This window comes from Squalius cephalus, assembly GCF_949319135.1.
Source record: "Squalius cephalus genome assembly, chromosome: 12".
Classification (NCBI taxonomy): domain Eukaryota; kingdom Metazoa; phylum Chordata; class Actinopteri; order Cypriniformes; family Leuciscidae; genus Squalius; species Squalius cephalus.
The window spans coordinates 15697120-15713598 of record NC_137133.1 but is presented as its reverse complement, the minus strand read 5'-3'; the positions used below and the strand labels follow the sequence as shown (position 1 = coordinate 15713598).

Below are 16479 nucleotides of genomic sequence, written 5' to 3'. Positions count from 1 at the left end.
AAAATAATAATTCTGTCATTAATTACTCCCCTCGTGTTGTTCCAAACCCATACGACTTTCGTTCATCTTCGGAACACAAATAAAGATATTTTTGATGAAATCTGAGCACTTTCTGTCCCTTCATTGACAGCTATTGCAACTGACACTTTTACGCTTCAAAAAGTTCAAAAAGAGATCGTAAAACTAATCCATAGGCTATAGTCCAACATTTCTGGAGAGACACGATCGCTTTATGTTCGGTTGAGCTGTTTGTTCGCTGATCAATGCTTATATGTGAATAAAAGCTTAAATTCAATATTTTCTTCATAAAGGGATCGAGTCTCTCCAGAAAATGTGGACTAAACAGCTTAGGCTAATTCATATGGATTAGTTAACTTTTACGATCTCTTTATGAACTTTTTGAAGCGTCAAAGCGTCAGTTGCCGGTCAGTTGCATCAGTGGAGAGATTGAAGGCTATCAAAAATATCTTAATTTGTGTTCCGAAAATGACTGAAAGTCGTACGGGTTTGGAACGACATGAGGGGAGCAATTAATGAAAGAATTTTCATTTTGGGGTGAATCATCCTTTTAAGAGTGCTTGTTGACTTTTGACTGGAGAGGACCCACTAGAAAACAATACAGATTTTTCTAAAAAAAAAAAAAAAAAAAAAAAAAAAACTGGTATGACTGGAATCTAATGTCAGTATACATTAATTGATGTTTTTTAAAAATACTGTTTTATTTTCTTTTTTCTTTTCTTTTTTTAATTTGTATTTGGGTCAGTGTAAAGTTTAATATAAAACAGAGAAAGCTAATAAATTATACAACATTTATTTGTGTTAAAAACTGTAAAATTATCAATAATAATAATAATAATAATAATAATAATAAAATGACTGTGCACCTTTGCGTTCGATATTGACCCGGAAAAACAATCTGTGCACACTGCTTCCGGGTCATTCGTTCTGCATGTTGCTATTCTGTGTAGCCTGCAACACTTTTGCAATTTTACGTTAGATAAACTTCTTATAAACATGTCCCGGGGTTCTAGCGCGGGGTTTGACCGTCACATCACTATCTTTTCTCCGGAAGGAAGACTTTACCAAGTAGGTGAGTACGAACGACTTTATTTGACTTGAAAAACAGCTAGTAAGTGCACAGTCATGTCGCTACAGTTCAGCTCATTCACTCACTCTTACAGCAGCGGCTTATTATGAAATGCTATTATTATTATTCTGTCATATAAAACTTCTTTTAACTGAATGTGTTTTTTTTTTTCTTTTTATATTAAATCATATTATTTGGTCTACTAGCTAGACCGTTAGCTCGAGCGAGTGAGTTAATGATGGAGAATCGGCTCGATGATGTTTTTTAATGTAATAATTTAATTTAACACATTTACAGATATCAATCTAACAGTGTCTTATAAATGTGTGTTAACTGCTCTAATGCAACAGTGATGTGCCTTGACATATCTGTTGGTTAAGGTGTAGGTTTATTGAACAATTCGTACAAACATCTTATATATTTGCATTAGAACAGTAGGATCAGGTGCATTAAAAAGAAAAATAACAAATAAAATAAATGCATTTAAATCTCTAGGTCTTTTCTTGTAAATCATATAACGTTACTTCTATTAATACCAAAAGTTGTATTGCATTGATTCAACACGTTAAGGGCTTTTGTATAAATAAGAGGCTCATTGTGAAATACCCTAAATGTCAAATACTGTAAGTTAGTTACTACAGTTATTGTTTTAACTGTCATAGCATGATGGAAAATTTTTATATTTCTTTTAAATTTAAGAAGATGTTTTTATTTTATGTGCTTATTTATTTATTTGTTGTAATGCACCAAATTACTCATTCACTTTGCTAGTAAATCGCATGCATCACATATACAACTTTCTAAATAACTTAATTTCATTCTTACAGAATATGCATTCAAGGCCATAAACCAGGGCGGTCTGACATCAGTTGCTGTTCGGGGGAAAGACTGTGCTGTAGTCGTCACACAGAAAAAAGTCCCAGTAAGTCTGCTTTCATGTACCGTTTGTCCACCAAAATGGCTTGGCGGGGTCTTATAACCACCCCACAAATAAACACATTCAAACATCAATTTGAATTGCTTTTAATTCAGTTTGTTTTGACCCGGAATGCCTTTTCTGTGGTGGAAACCAGCAGGACGTTTGGTAAATGGTAAATGGACTGCATTTATATAGCGCTTTCACAGACCCAATGGCCACCAAAGCGCTTTACAATATTGCCTCACATTCACCCATTCACTCACTCATTCATACACCGACGGCGGTGTCAGCCATGCAAGGCGATCCAGCTCGTCGGGAGCAGCTGGGGTTAGGTGTCTTGCTCAAGGACACCTCGACACTTGGTCAGGTGGAACCGGGGATTGAACCACCAACCTTCCAGTTTGTAGACAATCTACATGAACCACTGAGCCACTGCCGCCCCAACAGTTTGGTGGGAAAGGGGGACTTTTAATTAATGTTCTTGTGATGCTTTTCTCTATTTTCCAGGACAAGCTGCTGGACTCTTCCACTGTCACTCATTTATTCAGAATCACAGAGAGCATTGGCTGCGTGATGTCAGGAATGACAGGTACAGATCTCATCATGGTACTTTTCACGATGTCTGCTGGAATTGATGCGCTCATCATTGCCTTGTGTTTGTGTTCAGCTGACAGCAGGTCTCAGGTGCAGCGAGCTCGCTATGAGGCGGCGAACTGGAAGTACAAGTATGGCTATGAGATTCCAGTAGACATGCTTTGTAAAAGGATCGCTGATATCTCTCAGGTTTATACACAAAACGCAGAGATGAGGCCGCTCGGCTGCTGTAAGTAAACACTTTTTCCTCAATTATTTACACACACTTATAAAGTAGTTTAAATTGCCTCTATTATGCTGTTTTAAAGGTTCCTAATGTTGTTTTGGAGGTCTCCTACTATAGGTTTACATTCATCCAAGGACAAATTTTTTTTAATTTTCCTATAATATACATTGCAGCCAGTGTTGGGGAGTAACGGAATACATGTACCGGCGTTACGTATTCAGAATACAAATTATGAGTAACTGTATTCCGTTACAGTTACAATTTAAAAGTTGGTATTCAGAATACAGTTGCATTGTTGAAATCAATGGATTACATGATGATACTCATGAGTTCATTCACTCTCTAAATAAATTAAGGCAACTCCATGCATTTCCCAGAAGCCCCAATATGAAAACGAAAAAATGCGTGGTTTGCGTGATCAGTCACAATGGAGTCGGAAGAAGAGCAGCGGGAGCTAGAGGTAGAGATGGAGCCGGAACAACAGAGCCAGGGCAAGAATGCGTTTGTATCTTGGAAATTCAAACAGCATTTCACATTAAAGAAAGAGAGGGGAGAACGAAATATAACTGTGCAGTGCAACCTCTGCTTGCCAGCAACCAACCTACTTTCCTTCAATCTGAAGAAGCATCTTAAAGTAGGCCTACGTTTTTTTTTTCAAATACGTGCAGTCAAAACTTGAAATATAAATTCTCAGAAAATGCATTAATACCAATAGTGAAACGTCTGTTTATATATCCATACTCCCTTAATAAAGGAGTCCAGACATTAGAAAAATATCGGTCTACATGCGTTTTATATTTAATATGAGGGAAATAAACATGCGTGACACAAAAAATCTTTTAGGTGGCAAAATATATATATATATATATATATATATATATATATATATATATATATATATATATATATATATATTGTGTAATTCTGTGAATTACACTGCGCAAACCAAAAGTAATACTACTCACCGGATGAAGAAGGGTTGGCTCTCCACAGAACATAAAATATTAATTTTATTTTATTTTTCGTATTCGCATTTATGAGGAAAAAAAACAGTGTTATGGTTGTGACAGTTCTCCGTTACGGACGTGAGCGCTCTAAACGCAGCACTAAAAGACTGCTTTAAAACTTTCACAGAGACCTCAAACAGAAAGCACAAAGCCTTTCTTTAAAGTGAATTTCGTTTTGTATTAATTGTATCTTAATTTTAATCAATGTTTCATCAACCAATTGCCTGCATTTAATAAGAAGTAAATATAGCAGACAATAGATAATCAGGACACGGAGGCGCCAGCGCGTGAACTGGAGCTGGTCTCATAAATGAACGCCCGTTTCACACATTACTCTGTTTGCAGTGCGTATGCGGTGCGTATTTTTTTTCCGTACCCATGTTAACAGGTAAGAGCTTTTACACTGCACGGGGATGCGGTCCGTTTATCCGTCCCAGTTGCGGTGCGTATACAGCAGTGCAGCGATTGTTTCCGCACCGAGTCTATTTCTGCTGTGCTGCACGCACTGAATTAAAGTGACAGCGCATGTTTCGTGGTCAAAATGAACACAGATTGAGCTGAAAATGTAGTCATTTCACCATAAATGCATTTAATTAAATAAAATGTAGTATACCATCATAAATGTATTTAATTAAATACTGCTTTTTTTTTTTTACTTTAAGACCGGGGTAAAGCAATGAAAACTAGGCCTACAGTTTACTTTAACAAGGCGAAATAATGAACAACACTCGTCTGATTCGTGGAGGTTGAAAAACAAGTTATTTGTGGCATGCAAGATTTATTGTATTAATTTAAATGCAAAAGAACAGGCATGAGAGTCGGCTGTTTTTGTCAATTTTAAGTATTAATTTAAAATGTTTGCGATTTTAATAGCCTACATGTTAAACATGTTACCACTTGCTTGAACAGCTTAATCTAGAAGTAATGCATTAATTAATACGTTGTTTAAATTGTTTAAACTTGAATACGTCTATTTAAGAGAAATTAAATATGTGTAGGCTACAAAGAAAATTGCACCGGTGACAAAACTTTTTTTAAATAAAAGTTGCTGAAACCTTCTGGATTTGAAATACAAATATTGTGTATGTGTTTGTGGTACAGCCGCGGATCAGTTACGCACTGAAAAACGCATCAGTGAAAGCACTATAGCTCGTGCTGCTCTTGTAGGCTACCGCATACGCACTGCACCAGGGTTTTTCCTGGGTCAAAATTGGTCTTCGGTGGTGGCTGACCGACATGGTCATCCACACACAGCAAAGAGTACCCTAGTACCCACATGATCCGCAAGCCCAATATTGACAATAAATGTTAAATTTAAAATAAATACAAAGAAACAGTTTGTGATTTTTTTTTTTTTTTTAGGTAATTTACTACACATTGTCATAGGCCTATACATACTGTGGATTATTAAGGCTAAATTTTACTAAACATTCTTGCTAAATGAGGTAAGCACACTTACTTTCTCAGTTCATGTGTATGTTCTTCTCAGTAATGATTTGTTATACACCGATTCAGACACTAACGGGCAGACCAATTGCTTTAACCATTCATTATAATGAATCGGCTCAAAGGAGTCATTAGGTCGCGAATCGGACTTTAGCGGACGTGTTGTGTGGGAATCCTGGCTGTTAGGACATCACGAAAGATTTGTCAACACACAAAAAAAACCCACTTCAAACCCACTTCCCCACTTTTTTTTTTTTTTTTTGCGTTTATTTAAAGTTATGTCAGCTGCATGTGCGGAATGCTTGTCACAAGTTGTAAGAGAAGATAAGGCAACTTTTTTTTGACTGCAATTCACACCCAGCGCTAATTCAGCAAAAATGTTCTCCGAATGCACCACGTGAAACATGGATTCGGTCTTCCGACCTTTAGGATCAGTTGATTTTGATGCGAGGGAGAGAACTGAAGACGGAGAGTGCCTGCGCGGGGGTGGGGCGCTGTGATCGTTCTCTCCGTCACTCCGTCAGTAGCCTGCTTCACTCACAAAACCCAATTACAGATCAAATAAGGCTTTGGCGGAACAAAAAATCGCTTTGGCGGCCGCCAAAAAATTTTCAATGTAGGAAAAACCCTGTGCACATGGAGTATGTGTGAAACGGGCGCTCAGCTTATAAGGTAGTAGGCCCTACTTGCCTCACAGACATGTCTACTTTTAAACAGAACAATTCAACACGAAAGAACTGCTCTCTACATATGTAATCCGTATGAAATGTGCATTTCTCTCTGGTGCGTTCACTAGGCTACTGCGAAGATCGCGAGTCAGCATCGTCAACTTCATCTTTGTAGCCGACACTGACAAAGAAAACACTTGTTTATTAATAAACAATTAAAAGATCTCCTTTTCTATATTTGACATATTCATAATTATTACTTTTGCCGGTTATTTGTGACAGCTTTTAGGTGCTTTATTGGCATACACGCGTATCACCACCGCATCACCGCACCCCCACCCCACAAGAATAAGCCTGTTTATTAAGCAGGATTTGATGGCCGACACTTATAAAATGCAATTCAATGTGGAAGTAATCCAAGTATTCAGAATACATTACTCAGATTGAGTAACGTAACGGAATACATTACAAATTACATTTTTGGGCATGTATTCTGTAACGGAATACATTTTGAAAGTATCCTTCCCAACACTGATTGCAGCGTCAACTCTTTTCCCACAGTGTCTGAAACGGTTGATAAAGGATTCAGTCTCTCTAAACCCCTCCTTTCTGAGAGCCTACTCTGCTCTGATTAGTCAGATGGCCCAGTCTGTTGGGATTGGTCTACTCTGCTCTGATTGGTCAGATGGCCCAGTCTGTTGGGATTGGTCTACTCTGCTCTGATTGGTCAGATCGCACAATCTGTTGTGATTGGTCTACCAATATTAAAAATTTTTAAATCGATTCATATATAAATTGCGATTCTATCTTCTATCGATTTGCTCGCGCTGACGGACACGCAGCCGAAGTACGCGCACAGATGCCGCCTCTCACATGCATGCGATTGTGAATTCAGTTCTCTTTCGCAGCTACACACACACAATTATGTCAAAATGCACATCGTGTGGACTGTGGACTATTCAATTCAAACAGAGTCTGTTGTGTCTTACGCAAACGAAAACAATATCCGTGCATTCATTCTTAAAGGGACAGCCGCATCATAAACTGTTGCCATCCGTTTAATTAATGTTAATAAAAAAACTCACTGCTTTTGACTGAAACACTTTTTTAAATTATTGTTATGAATCAGTTTATATTTAATTCATACAGTGAAGACTATACAGTATTTTATTTTTAAATTTGATTATTCAAGTTCGGTTGTATTTCTTACTACATGTTTAATAAACCTATGCTACTGTACCTGAAAAACGTAGGACCATTTGTCCTATTGTTTTTGTAATTTGCTTCTTTGTTCCTATTTTTAATATATATATTAAAAAGATGCCTGCCTTGCTTTATTACAGAAGACTGTGTGTTATGATTGTAGTCAGCTTTAAAGGCATTTGTTTTATAATGCTGGGTTGAATAAATTAGAAAAACGAAATAAATTTCAAGGTTCACATTTAATTCAGAAGGATTTTTTTTCTTCTAGACCCATTAAACTGTCTACCGCAGTCAAATAAGAAAAGGTCCACAAAACAGTAAACTACAATCAAAATGCACATATCCAATCAAAATTGAGAATCGATTTTAAATCGAATCGTGACCTCAAGAATCAATTCAAATCGAATTGTGAGCTACCAAAAGATTCCCACTCCTAACAAATACTGTAATTTTCCATAGAAAACAAGAATGGTCCTTTTTGATTTCATGGTGACTTTAACATTGCATGTTGGCTGTTTATGCTCATATTTGTACGCTGCAAAGTTCCTTTAAGTTTTGTGTATTGTTTTTTGTTCCAGGCATGATTGTGATTGGTCTGGATGAAGAGCTGGGGCCGCAGGTGTACAAGTGTGACCCAGCAGGTTATTACTGTGGGTTCAAGGCCACAGCAGCAGGAGTCAAGCAGACAGAGGCTACGAGCTTCCTGGAGAAAAAAGTCAAGAAGAAACTCGATTGGACCTTTGCGCAGACAGTTGAGGTACATCAGAACAGGCTACAATTCAAGAAGACATTTCTATACAGCTTTAGCAGAATTGATTCCAGCTGCTAACATTGCCCACACCATCTTATCATTTAATTTTAGCAGTATGCTGCAGGTAAAAATGTTATTTTTGTGCTTTAAACTTCAGGTTACAACAAATTAGAACTTGGGGAAGTAAGCTATTTTCTGTGAATGTCCCGAGAGTTCCGATCCATTTGCCGCTATAGTGAAATAACGGGAATAGTAATGAAATGCAGTAAATGGCCAAATAATTTGCGCTAAAAACCATTGTTTATAATTATTATGATACTAAATTAAAATAATATAACAAGTCAATATTGCACAAGTTTTGCAATATCAAGCACCATAACTTATTTTCACCTAAAATAACTGGAAGTGGATGAGACCGGAAGCCTCGACACAATTAAGTTGATTTTTTTATTTTATCTATTAATGTCAGTGCATTAGATGACAAACCAAGTAGTATTGGAAAGCCAATGGGGCTAAAAGTTAACTTTTTCACTTTTTTTGTAATTACATTTAACCATCTGGTCCCACGGTGGTTTTTAGTCTCTTGTCTCTATAGCACAATTTCTTTGGAATGGAAATATCAACTTCCTCTAAACTTGCTTTGCTCAATAATGTAGTTAAAGATATTACCTAAAGGTTTGGTTATATATGCTTGCTTCCTGATTTATTACACAATTTATTTGTAAATAGGGGAATAATGGTAATTTTTTGTACTTTGAAATTTATGAAAAAAAGGAAAGGTTAACAATCTGCTCTTTAAAAAATTAAATACAATTAAAATTTATATTTAAATAAAGTGTGCTGTACTGTTATGTATCTTATATACATCCTAAAGCCAAAAACGTTTTGTAGTACACTACCAGTCAAAAGATTTTTAATTTTATTAAAATAAGTCTCTTCTGCTCACCCAGGCTGCATTTACTTGATTAAAAATACACAATAAAACAATTTAAAAAAGTGGTTTTCTATGTAAATATGGTAGTAAAGTGTAATTTATTCCTGTGATGCAAAGCTGAATTTTCAGCATCATTACTCCAGTCTTCAGTGTCACATGATCCTTCAGAATGCTCAAGAAACATTTCTCATTATTATCAATGTTGAAAACAGTTATTTACATTTTTATTTCAGGATACTACCCTTTGAAATTTTGGGGTCAGTACGAATTTTTATTTTACTTTTTTGGGGGAAGAAATCAATACTTTTATTCATCAAGGATGAATTTGATCCAAAGTGACAGTAAAGACATTTTTAATGTTACAAAAGATTATATTTCCAATAAATGCTGTTCTTTTGAACTTTCTATTCATCAAAGAATCCTGAAAAAAAATTGTACACAACTGTTTTCAACATTGATAATAATAAAGAATGTTTTTTGAGCATCAAATTAGAATGATTTCTGAAGGATCATGTGACACTGAAGACTCAGCTTTGATCGCAGGAATAAATAATATTTTGAAATATATTAAAATAGAAAACAGTTATTTTAAATCAAACATTTCCATCCACAGACGGCGGTCACATGTTTATCAACTGTGCTGGCAATCGATTTCAAGCCTTCTGAGTTGGAGGTAGGCGTCGTCACAGCAGAGGATCCGAAATTCAGGTGGGTGCAGGAAGAACCGTGTTCTTTTACACTGAGAGAGTCTCTGTTCTACAGGAAATCAATTCTAGAAAGGCAGTTGTTCGCTTCAGTACTGATATTCGTCAAGTGATGCAACATGCCTCGTATATGTCTGATGCATATTCTACTACTGAGAAAGTATATTTTTGGTGGTTGTGGCACCTAAAAGGACTTGCTCTGTTTCAGGATTCTGTCAGAGTCAGAATTGGACACTCATTTGGTCTGTCTGTCTGAGAGGGACTGAGATCTCCAGGCTGCTGCTCACAGTGTTCAAGATACGTAGGATCCCATTCAGATCTTTTGTTCTTATGTAAATTCCCCGTTCCATTAAACACATTTTGAGAAAAATATTTGTAAGCTTCCTTTCTCTTTTTCTTCTGCTGTATCTGAGTGTTTAGCTAGGGGAATCCCCGACATGCACATCTTTCATTTTCGCTGCATCCAGTGTTTTCCCAGGCTGATTTGACAGCAGGGAAATCATTTACAGGCGTGCTTTTCGCTTCGTGGAATTATTTGTGAACTTTGAGCGTCTTAAGTGTACTATAAGTCGCTTAGGGCTGACTGAAGAAGATGACGCAAGGGAAGTCAAACAGGTGCTTTAGAGTTTATTCACACTCCTGATCATCTGACTCGCTTCAACTTTGCAATGTGACTGGAAGTTTGAACAAATTTCAGTTTTTTTTTTGGTAATTTTTCCGTAGAATTCCCACAGTAAATCTGGTCCACAAATACATGCTTGAAAAAAGGAAGATTAGAAAATGTGTTAAAGGTATCATGAAGCTTTTACAGCATTCATTAATCCTGGTTAATGTTAAATTCTACATGTACTAATATATTTTTATCATTTTTAACATTTGAAATCATTCTAAATAGAAATGAACAATAGTTGATATGTTATTAACAAACAGGAATTAACAATGAACAATAAATATATTTATAAGTTAGCATTAACCTATGAATTGTTGTGTATTGTTAGTTCATGAAACTATATATATATATATATATATATATATATATATATATATATATATATATATATATATATATATATATATATATGGGTCATGTGACACTGAAGACTGGAGTAATGGCTGCTGAAAATCCAGATCCTGCGTTGCAATCAAAGGAATAAACTACATTTTAAAATGACAGTTTTTAAATATAAATATAATCGAAATATTACTGTTTTTACTGTATTTTTAATTAAACAATTGCAGCCTTAGAGCTTAAGAGACATATTTCAAAACAGTTAAAAAAGTGTGTGTATATGAAACGGTCACATGGTTGTGGATGATTATGATGTCATATTGAAATCTTTCCAAATGATTTTAATAGCTCCTGTGATACTCATTATCAGGAGAACAAAGCTATGGAATCTCCCTTAAAATCGAAATCCCTGGCGTATCCGTCTCCAGAAACATGATTAATGCCTAAATAAATAGAGAGCTATGACTCTGAATTAGGTGGCTGTCTGAGTAATCCATAAATTACACTGATCAATTGTGTGTTTTATGGATGATCTGTTCATTTAGTCACATAATGAAATCCTGGTGTGGAATACGTAATGATTCTGAGCATCGCACCTTTAGCGGTCAGGTGTTCATTTCTCTTTCTTGTGGGGAACTTCACACTATGCGTGAGTCAGTTAGACATGACTCCATTTCAGCAGACCCAAGGAATTTTATTCAAACTACAGTGACGCATCTAACGTGACTCATGTGTTCCAGAAAGGAAACAATAGCAGTTACAGTACAACATCGAGGGCTTTTTTTTTTTCTGAATTACCACTATGTGCTGGAATGTGATGTTCTTTCACAAGTTTCGCAACTCAAGAAAATTTCCAGGTCTTCTGGACATTCAATACAAGAAACACCCAAAGTCGGAATTCATTTCTTTCCTTTTTAATGTAAAAAATATTTTCACAGTGTAATACATAGACTATAAACATTATTGACAAGTGTTTCATTTGATTTATTTACAAATATAAAAATATATCTCTCTATATATTCACAAAATATACATGTTTTCCCAACTCTTTGGCTTCAAAAACATTAGTAAATGTTGTGGTCCAGCTGTATCTGGGGGTTCTTTCCACCACCGCGATCATGTCCCCGAGGGCAGGGGGAGCAGCTCTTTTCCACGTTGTGGAGTCCCACCAAAGGACTGGCGTCCTGGGATAGTGCACACCCCGACACAGACCTTGAGACAGCACCTACAGCATTAGCTGCTTTGCATTATGGGAAATGTTGTCCTGATAGCCAGACTATCTCCCACAGAACTGGATGTCGTCATACATCTATAAAAAGATACATATATAAATATAAATACGAGTTTTTCAAATGACCTTCACGCAATATGCCACATGAATAACAACAATAAGATGGAATGGCGTTTTGGAAGAAAACTTACACAGTCATCATCAGACGAAAGCTCCTCTTCGCTCTCCTCCGACTCGCTCTCCGGCATCGGCCTGAGCTCTTGGGCCGTCCGGCTGTAAAGCTGCCTCTGGATCTCGCTGTTGTGTCGGCCGAAGGTCAGGTGGTACGGCGTGTATCCGCCATAGGTGAGACTGTTGACATCAGCTCCCAAAGCAATGAGCGTGTGCACCAGTTCCAGGTTCTGCATGTCCACGGCCAAATGAAGCGACGTCCGGCCGCTGCACTGCTCCTGAACGTGAGAAAAACCACGGTCAGTTCTCTTTACAAGCATTCAAGCGAGTCATTTATATAGCTGGAACGTATTATGAAAAGAAAAATTAGTGTAGAAATGGCAAGTGACGTACCTTTGCGTTTACATCCGCCCCAAGCTGGACCAGGCTTTCCACCATTGAGAGGTAATTGTGAACGGCTGCTATGTGGATACATGTATGTCCTGTGATAAAAAAAGAAGGATGATACTTTAAAAACTGTACTTCAAAAAGTCACAAGCTCAAATGGTCAGGGGGGTCTTTGACTTACCGCTGTAGTTTGGGAACGTGAGAATGGAGCGCAGATGCTGAGTCTGAATCTGAGTGAGTACTGAGAAGCAAGCCAGCGACCCTCTTTTGCAGGCGATGTGGAGGGCCGTGTTTCCACTTTGATCGACCAGTCGTGGATCACAGCCGGCCTTTAGCAGACGGTCCACCATGTGTGGCTGTTCTGTGATGACGGCGAGATGCAGTGCAGTCTGCGGATGGTAATTGGAAGTTAATTAGTTTTATTTGTTTTGTTTTTTTGGTGAATTGTTCAAGTGAGTCTTTCTTCAGGGAGGTTCAATTACCTGTCTTTGGTTGTTCTGTCTGTTCAGGAACGGGTCATTCTGACACTGTTTGATGATCTGGATGGCATAATCTTCCGCCTCATGAATGATGGCAAGGTGAAGATACCTGGAAAATAATGTGGGAGGGTTTTTTTTAGAAAATATTTTAAGAACACTCAGAGAGGATGTGGTTTAGAAAGACACACAGTAAAAGCAGGCGGTCGTTTCGCAATAATGGAGTTTTTAAGGTTATTTCCAACCAGTGTGGCTCCACACATCTGATGCATTCTATGCGCTTGGCCGCGCGCCAGGGACTTTCCTGCCTGCGCACTTTGTTTCTCAAGCTCCGCCCACTTTGGGCGCTGCTCCAAAAAGCGATATTTGTTTACTTCCGCACTTTAGCGATATCTCGTGAGTTAAACTATTTGCATAACTTCTTTAAATACATTTTAAAAAGTTATTTAGAATTTGTTGTCGCCTGCTTACAATTATAACTGCAGAATCAAAATTGCAGATTTTTTTTTTTCATAAAGCAAAGAGAATTTAATAATAAATGCATTTTGTTTTTAATTGAAATTTGTTTTATTTAATGAAATACATTTTCGACCCTCCAAACTTAAGTAAATGTTGGTGAATTGTCGTTGCATAATGGGTTAATTTATGCACGCTCTTTTATCGCTAGAAAAGCTCGCACTGCATTATTAATATTTTAAGTTAAACTTACGTGTCTCCGTCCTCTGTGACTTCTTCTGTCCAAGGTTCACACATCCCCTTTAGATTTGCACTTTGCGTTGGCAAAGACAAATTCTCCATTTCCTCCACAATTTTCCTATACTCGTCATCCTTTAGCGAATCCACGCCGCTATCGACGCGATCCTCGCAGTGTTGCATTTTCCTGTTTTTCGTATCCATTTCGTTAAGATCACAATCCATATAGTTGATTCTGGCAGCTCTGTGTACATCCATCGCGACGCTCGCTCGTTCTCAGTCAACAGATGAAGTGTGCAGAAAGGGCGGTGCGACTCGCATTTATAGCCGCGCCTCCGCTTCCATGCTCATCGGGGGATTTCCATCCGCAACTTATCTTTACTTTACTCTGAAAAGGGGAACTCGTGGCGGGCTTTTATTTAGAGAATTTCCCTCAAGATGACTCCGCGAAGTAAGAATGAAAATCTGTATTTTCCTATTACACATTCAAATGTACCTGGTTTTCAGTATAAGCCAAACGCACGGGTAAAATGAATGACAAGAGAACATGAATGAAAGGCATGTGGAAGGGGTCTATTAATAATGCAGGAAATATATATGCAGCTGGAAATAGCATTTGATATCTACATTATTTTTGTTTGTTTATTTTTTGTATAGGCTATACTAAGGCCTATAGTGACCCCAAAAATGATTATGTATCAAATGATATGGTTTTATAATTTGTTACATAATGTAAATATATAACTTGTTAAGCAAAGCTTTATATATATATGAAGAGTTCAGATGCAAACACCTCTAAGTGCCATCTGAAATTTTCTTCTAGAATGTTCATTTTTATCAAGCTCGTATATTTAAGTTCAGTAATTTAAATGGCAATTAATAGGTAATTTTCATTGAACTTAAATATACGAGCTTGATAAAAATTAACATTCTAGAAGAGAATTTCAGATGGCACTTAGAGGCTTTTGCATCTGAACTCTTCATATATATATATATATATATATATATATATATATATACACACACACACACACACACACACACACACACACACAGACATACACACACACGCACACAAGTGGGAACTTACAAGGGGAACTGACTTTATTATATCCACTAAAAATCACCTCGACACAAATTCTTTATCTTAGAAACGTTGGAATTTTTTTTTCAGATGTAAGGTGTCTTCAGATCAAGGCAGGCTTGGTTCCTCAAATGTACTTGCAAAAATGTGTATTTAAATTCTGTGAAAAACTTTGACATCAGTTTTTTGCTTGCAGAATGTAAAGTTCTTAATAGTGCAACATGTTCCACTAAATGCTGAAACCTTTTCAGAATTAATAATGTGAAGACTGAAGAGGTTAAGAAGGGCTGAGTCAGTTTAAGGTAACTGAAGTGAAACATCCCACATGGAAGGCCCCTCAATGTTCCACATGATTCAGGTTTGGGGGGTCCACGATATTCCCCAGCACTTTTTTTTCCGGGGCTCCCCCTTCAAATTTTCTAGAGGCAGCCATCTTATTTCATGTCTTTTTAGTATTTTCCATGACAACATTAATGTAGTGTCCCTAAAAGAACACAAAAAAACAAAACAAAAAGATCAATAAGTTATGATAACATGTGTTTTTCCATTGATTTAACTCATCAAAATGAGTTAAGCAATTTTAAACTTTTATTATTTTTTTAATATTTTAACTTTTATAAGATTCAACTCATTTTGTTTAATAGTCTGTTTAATAGGCTTAATTTAAATTGAAATGACTCAAACATCCATGTTGATTGTACTTAAAAATTTAAGGCAGCAACTTTTTTTATGGTGAAATATAATGTAATAAACTAATTTATTCTCAATTGCATGATTAAAAACAAGCATTTGTCTTCTGTATGAACTGTAGTATCTGTCTGGTTTCATATCCACCCCTTCAAACAGAGCAAGACAGGTGGACAGGCCCCCAAAAAAAGGAAACTCCAGGTAAATAAAGCTTAGTGTGGTCCTGTCTACAGCGCCTTTCTTCACCTGACGTTTGCACTGGAAACCACTGAAGCTCTGTTTGCATAAAGGAGGAGCCATAACAATAGCAACCGTTTCTACCAACAGCTCTTATGTCACCATGGCGATACCGTGACATGCGTCAAGATGGATGTCAGGATCACGCCTTGTCGTGTCTCGCCTGCTTTTTCACAAAGCAATTGAAATGCATCATTGAAATGATGCTTATGAAGTTCAGTTTGAGTTCAGGGAAAGGACATTCACAGAAAGTACTAGAACATTCCCTGAATTGTTGCGCATGCAGGTTTGAACTTGAATGCACATAATGTTCCAAGAGGAAAATTTGGCTACATTCCTTTTTATATATGTAGAATTATTTACTGCTTCAACCTGGTTGTCTTTTCATGCTGCAGAGGATACAGTTCCGTTCTGAATGGAGGGAGTTTTGGGAGGTCCGGGTTCTAATTTGTAACCCTGTGTGGGACGACAGTTTGACCCACTATATTCTTACTCTGACAAGACTTTAAAGAGCAGAGCGTGGGCTGCATGTGTTAATCTGGGGTAGACCTGTTCTTTGCCTGAACAGTGAGTCATGATCCAGCTTCTGTTCACGGTGGTATTCGGGGTGTCTCCGAGACTCTCCAAATTACGCAAGGCCACGAATAAACAAAGAGCAAGACTCCTTCAAATGTTTAAGAATACGCATACCAGGAAAACCCTAAACCACTTGTTCCAGAACCTGATTTGCAAGATCCTCCCACATTTCAAGTTTGCCTTCTCCTAACAACCAACAATGTTGTGTTACTAATAGTAACTAATTATGTCACATTATTCATTTTTGAGGAATGTAGAATGTTGCTCTTTCACACTGTCAGCTGACTCCTTTTTTTTCTCTGTTGCTTTTTTAGCAAGTTTTTGAAATATAAATTTCAGTGTGGGTTAAGTGGAAACCACCCCTATTTCTTCCCACAAGGGGAAGGGAG

At 37.1% G+C, this 16479-nt stretch overlaps 2 protein-coding genes across 2 annotated transcripts; one reads left to right on the top strand and one right to left on the bottom strand.

Moving 5' to 3' along the window:
* Nucleotides 1-905: 905 nt before the first annotated feature.
* On the top strand, nucleotides 906-9911 carry psma6b (proteasome 20S subunit alpha 6b). Its single transcript, XM_079888401.1, has 7 exons — nucleotides 906-1090; nucleotides 1915-2009; nucleotides 2514-2595; nucleotides 2674-2829; nucleotides 7729-7907; nucleotides 9449-9543; nucleotides 9748-9911. The coding sequence occupies exons 1-7, from the start codon at nucleotides 1015-1017 to the stop codon at nucleotides 9803-9805; spliced, it is 741 nt and encodes a 246-aa protein (XP_079744527.1). The 5' UTR covers nucleotides 906-1014; the 3' UTR covers nucleotides 9806-9911.
* Nucleotides 9912-11441: 1530 nt separating this feature from the next.
* nfkbiaa (nuclear factor of kappa light polypeptide gene enhancer in B-cells inhibitor, alpha a) lies at nucleotides 11442-13896 on the bottom strand. Its single transcript, XM_079888144.1, has 6 exons — nucleotides 13523-13896; nucleotides 12820-12925; nucleotides 12519-12726; nucleotides 12344-12432; nucleotides 11971-12228; nucleotides 11442-11857 (listed from the first exon to the last, which is right to left on the bottom strand). Exons 1-6 carry the CDS (start codon nucleotides 13762-13764, stop codon nucleotides 11825-11827), a joined length of 936 nt encoding a protein of 311 aa, XP_079744270.1. The 5' UTR covers nucleotides 13765-13896; the 3' UTR covers nucleotides 11442-11824.
* Between the last annotated feature and the right edge of the window lie 2583 nt (nucleotides 13897-16479).

Coding starts and splice junctions, on each gene's coding strand:
- nfkbiaa (XM_079888144.1), bottom strand. CDS start 13,764: ATGGATGTACACAGAGCTGCCAGAATCAACTATATGGATTGTGATCTT. Junction 12,727..12,819: donor GACAGAACAACCAAAGACAG/GTAATTGAACCT, acceptor TACCATCCGCAG/ACTGCACTGCATCTCGCCGT. Junction 12,433..12,518: donor CACGTTCCCAAACTACAGCG/GTAAGTCAAAGA, acceptor TTTTTATCACAG/GACATACATGTATCCACATA.
- psma6b (XM_079888401.1), top strand. CDS start 1,015: ATGTCCCGGGGTTCTAGCGCGGGGTTTGACCGTCACATCACTATCTTT. Junction 2,010..2,513: donor TCACACAGAAAAAAGTCCCA/GTAAGTCTGCTT, acceptor TCTATTTTCCAG/GACAAGCTGCTGGACTCTTC. Junction 2,596..2,673: donor CGTGATGTCAGGAATGACAG/GTACAGATCTCA, acceptor GTTTGTGTTCAG/CTGACAGCAGGTCTCAGGTG.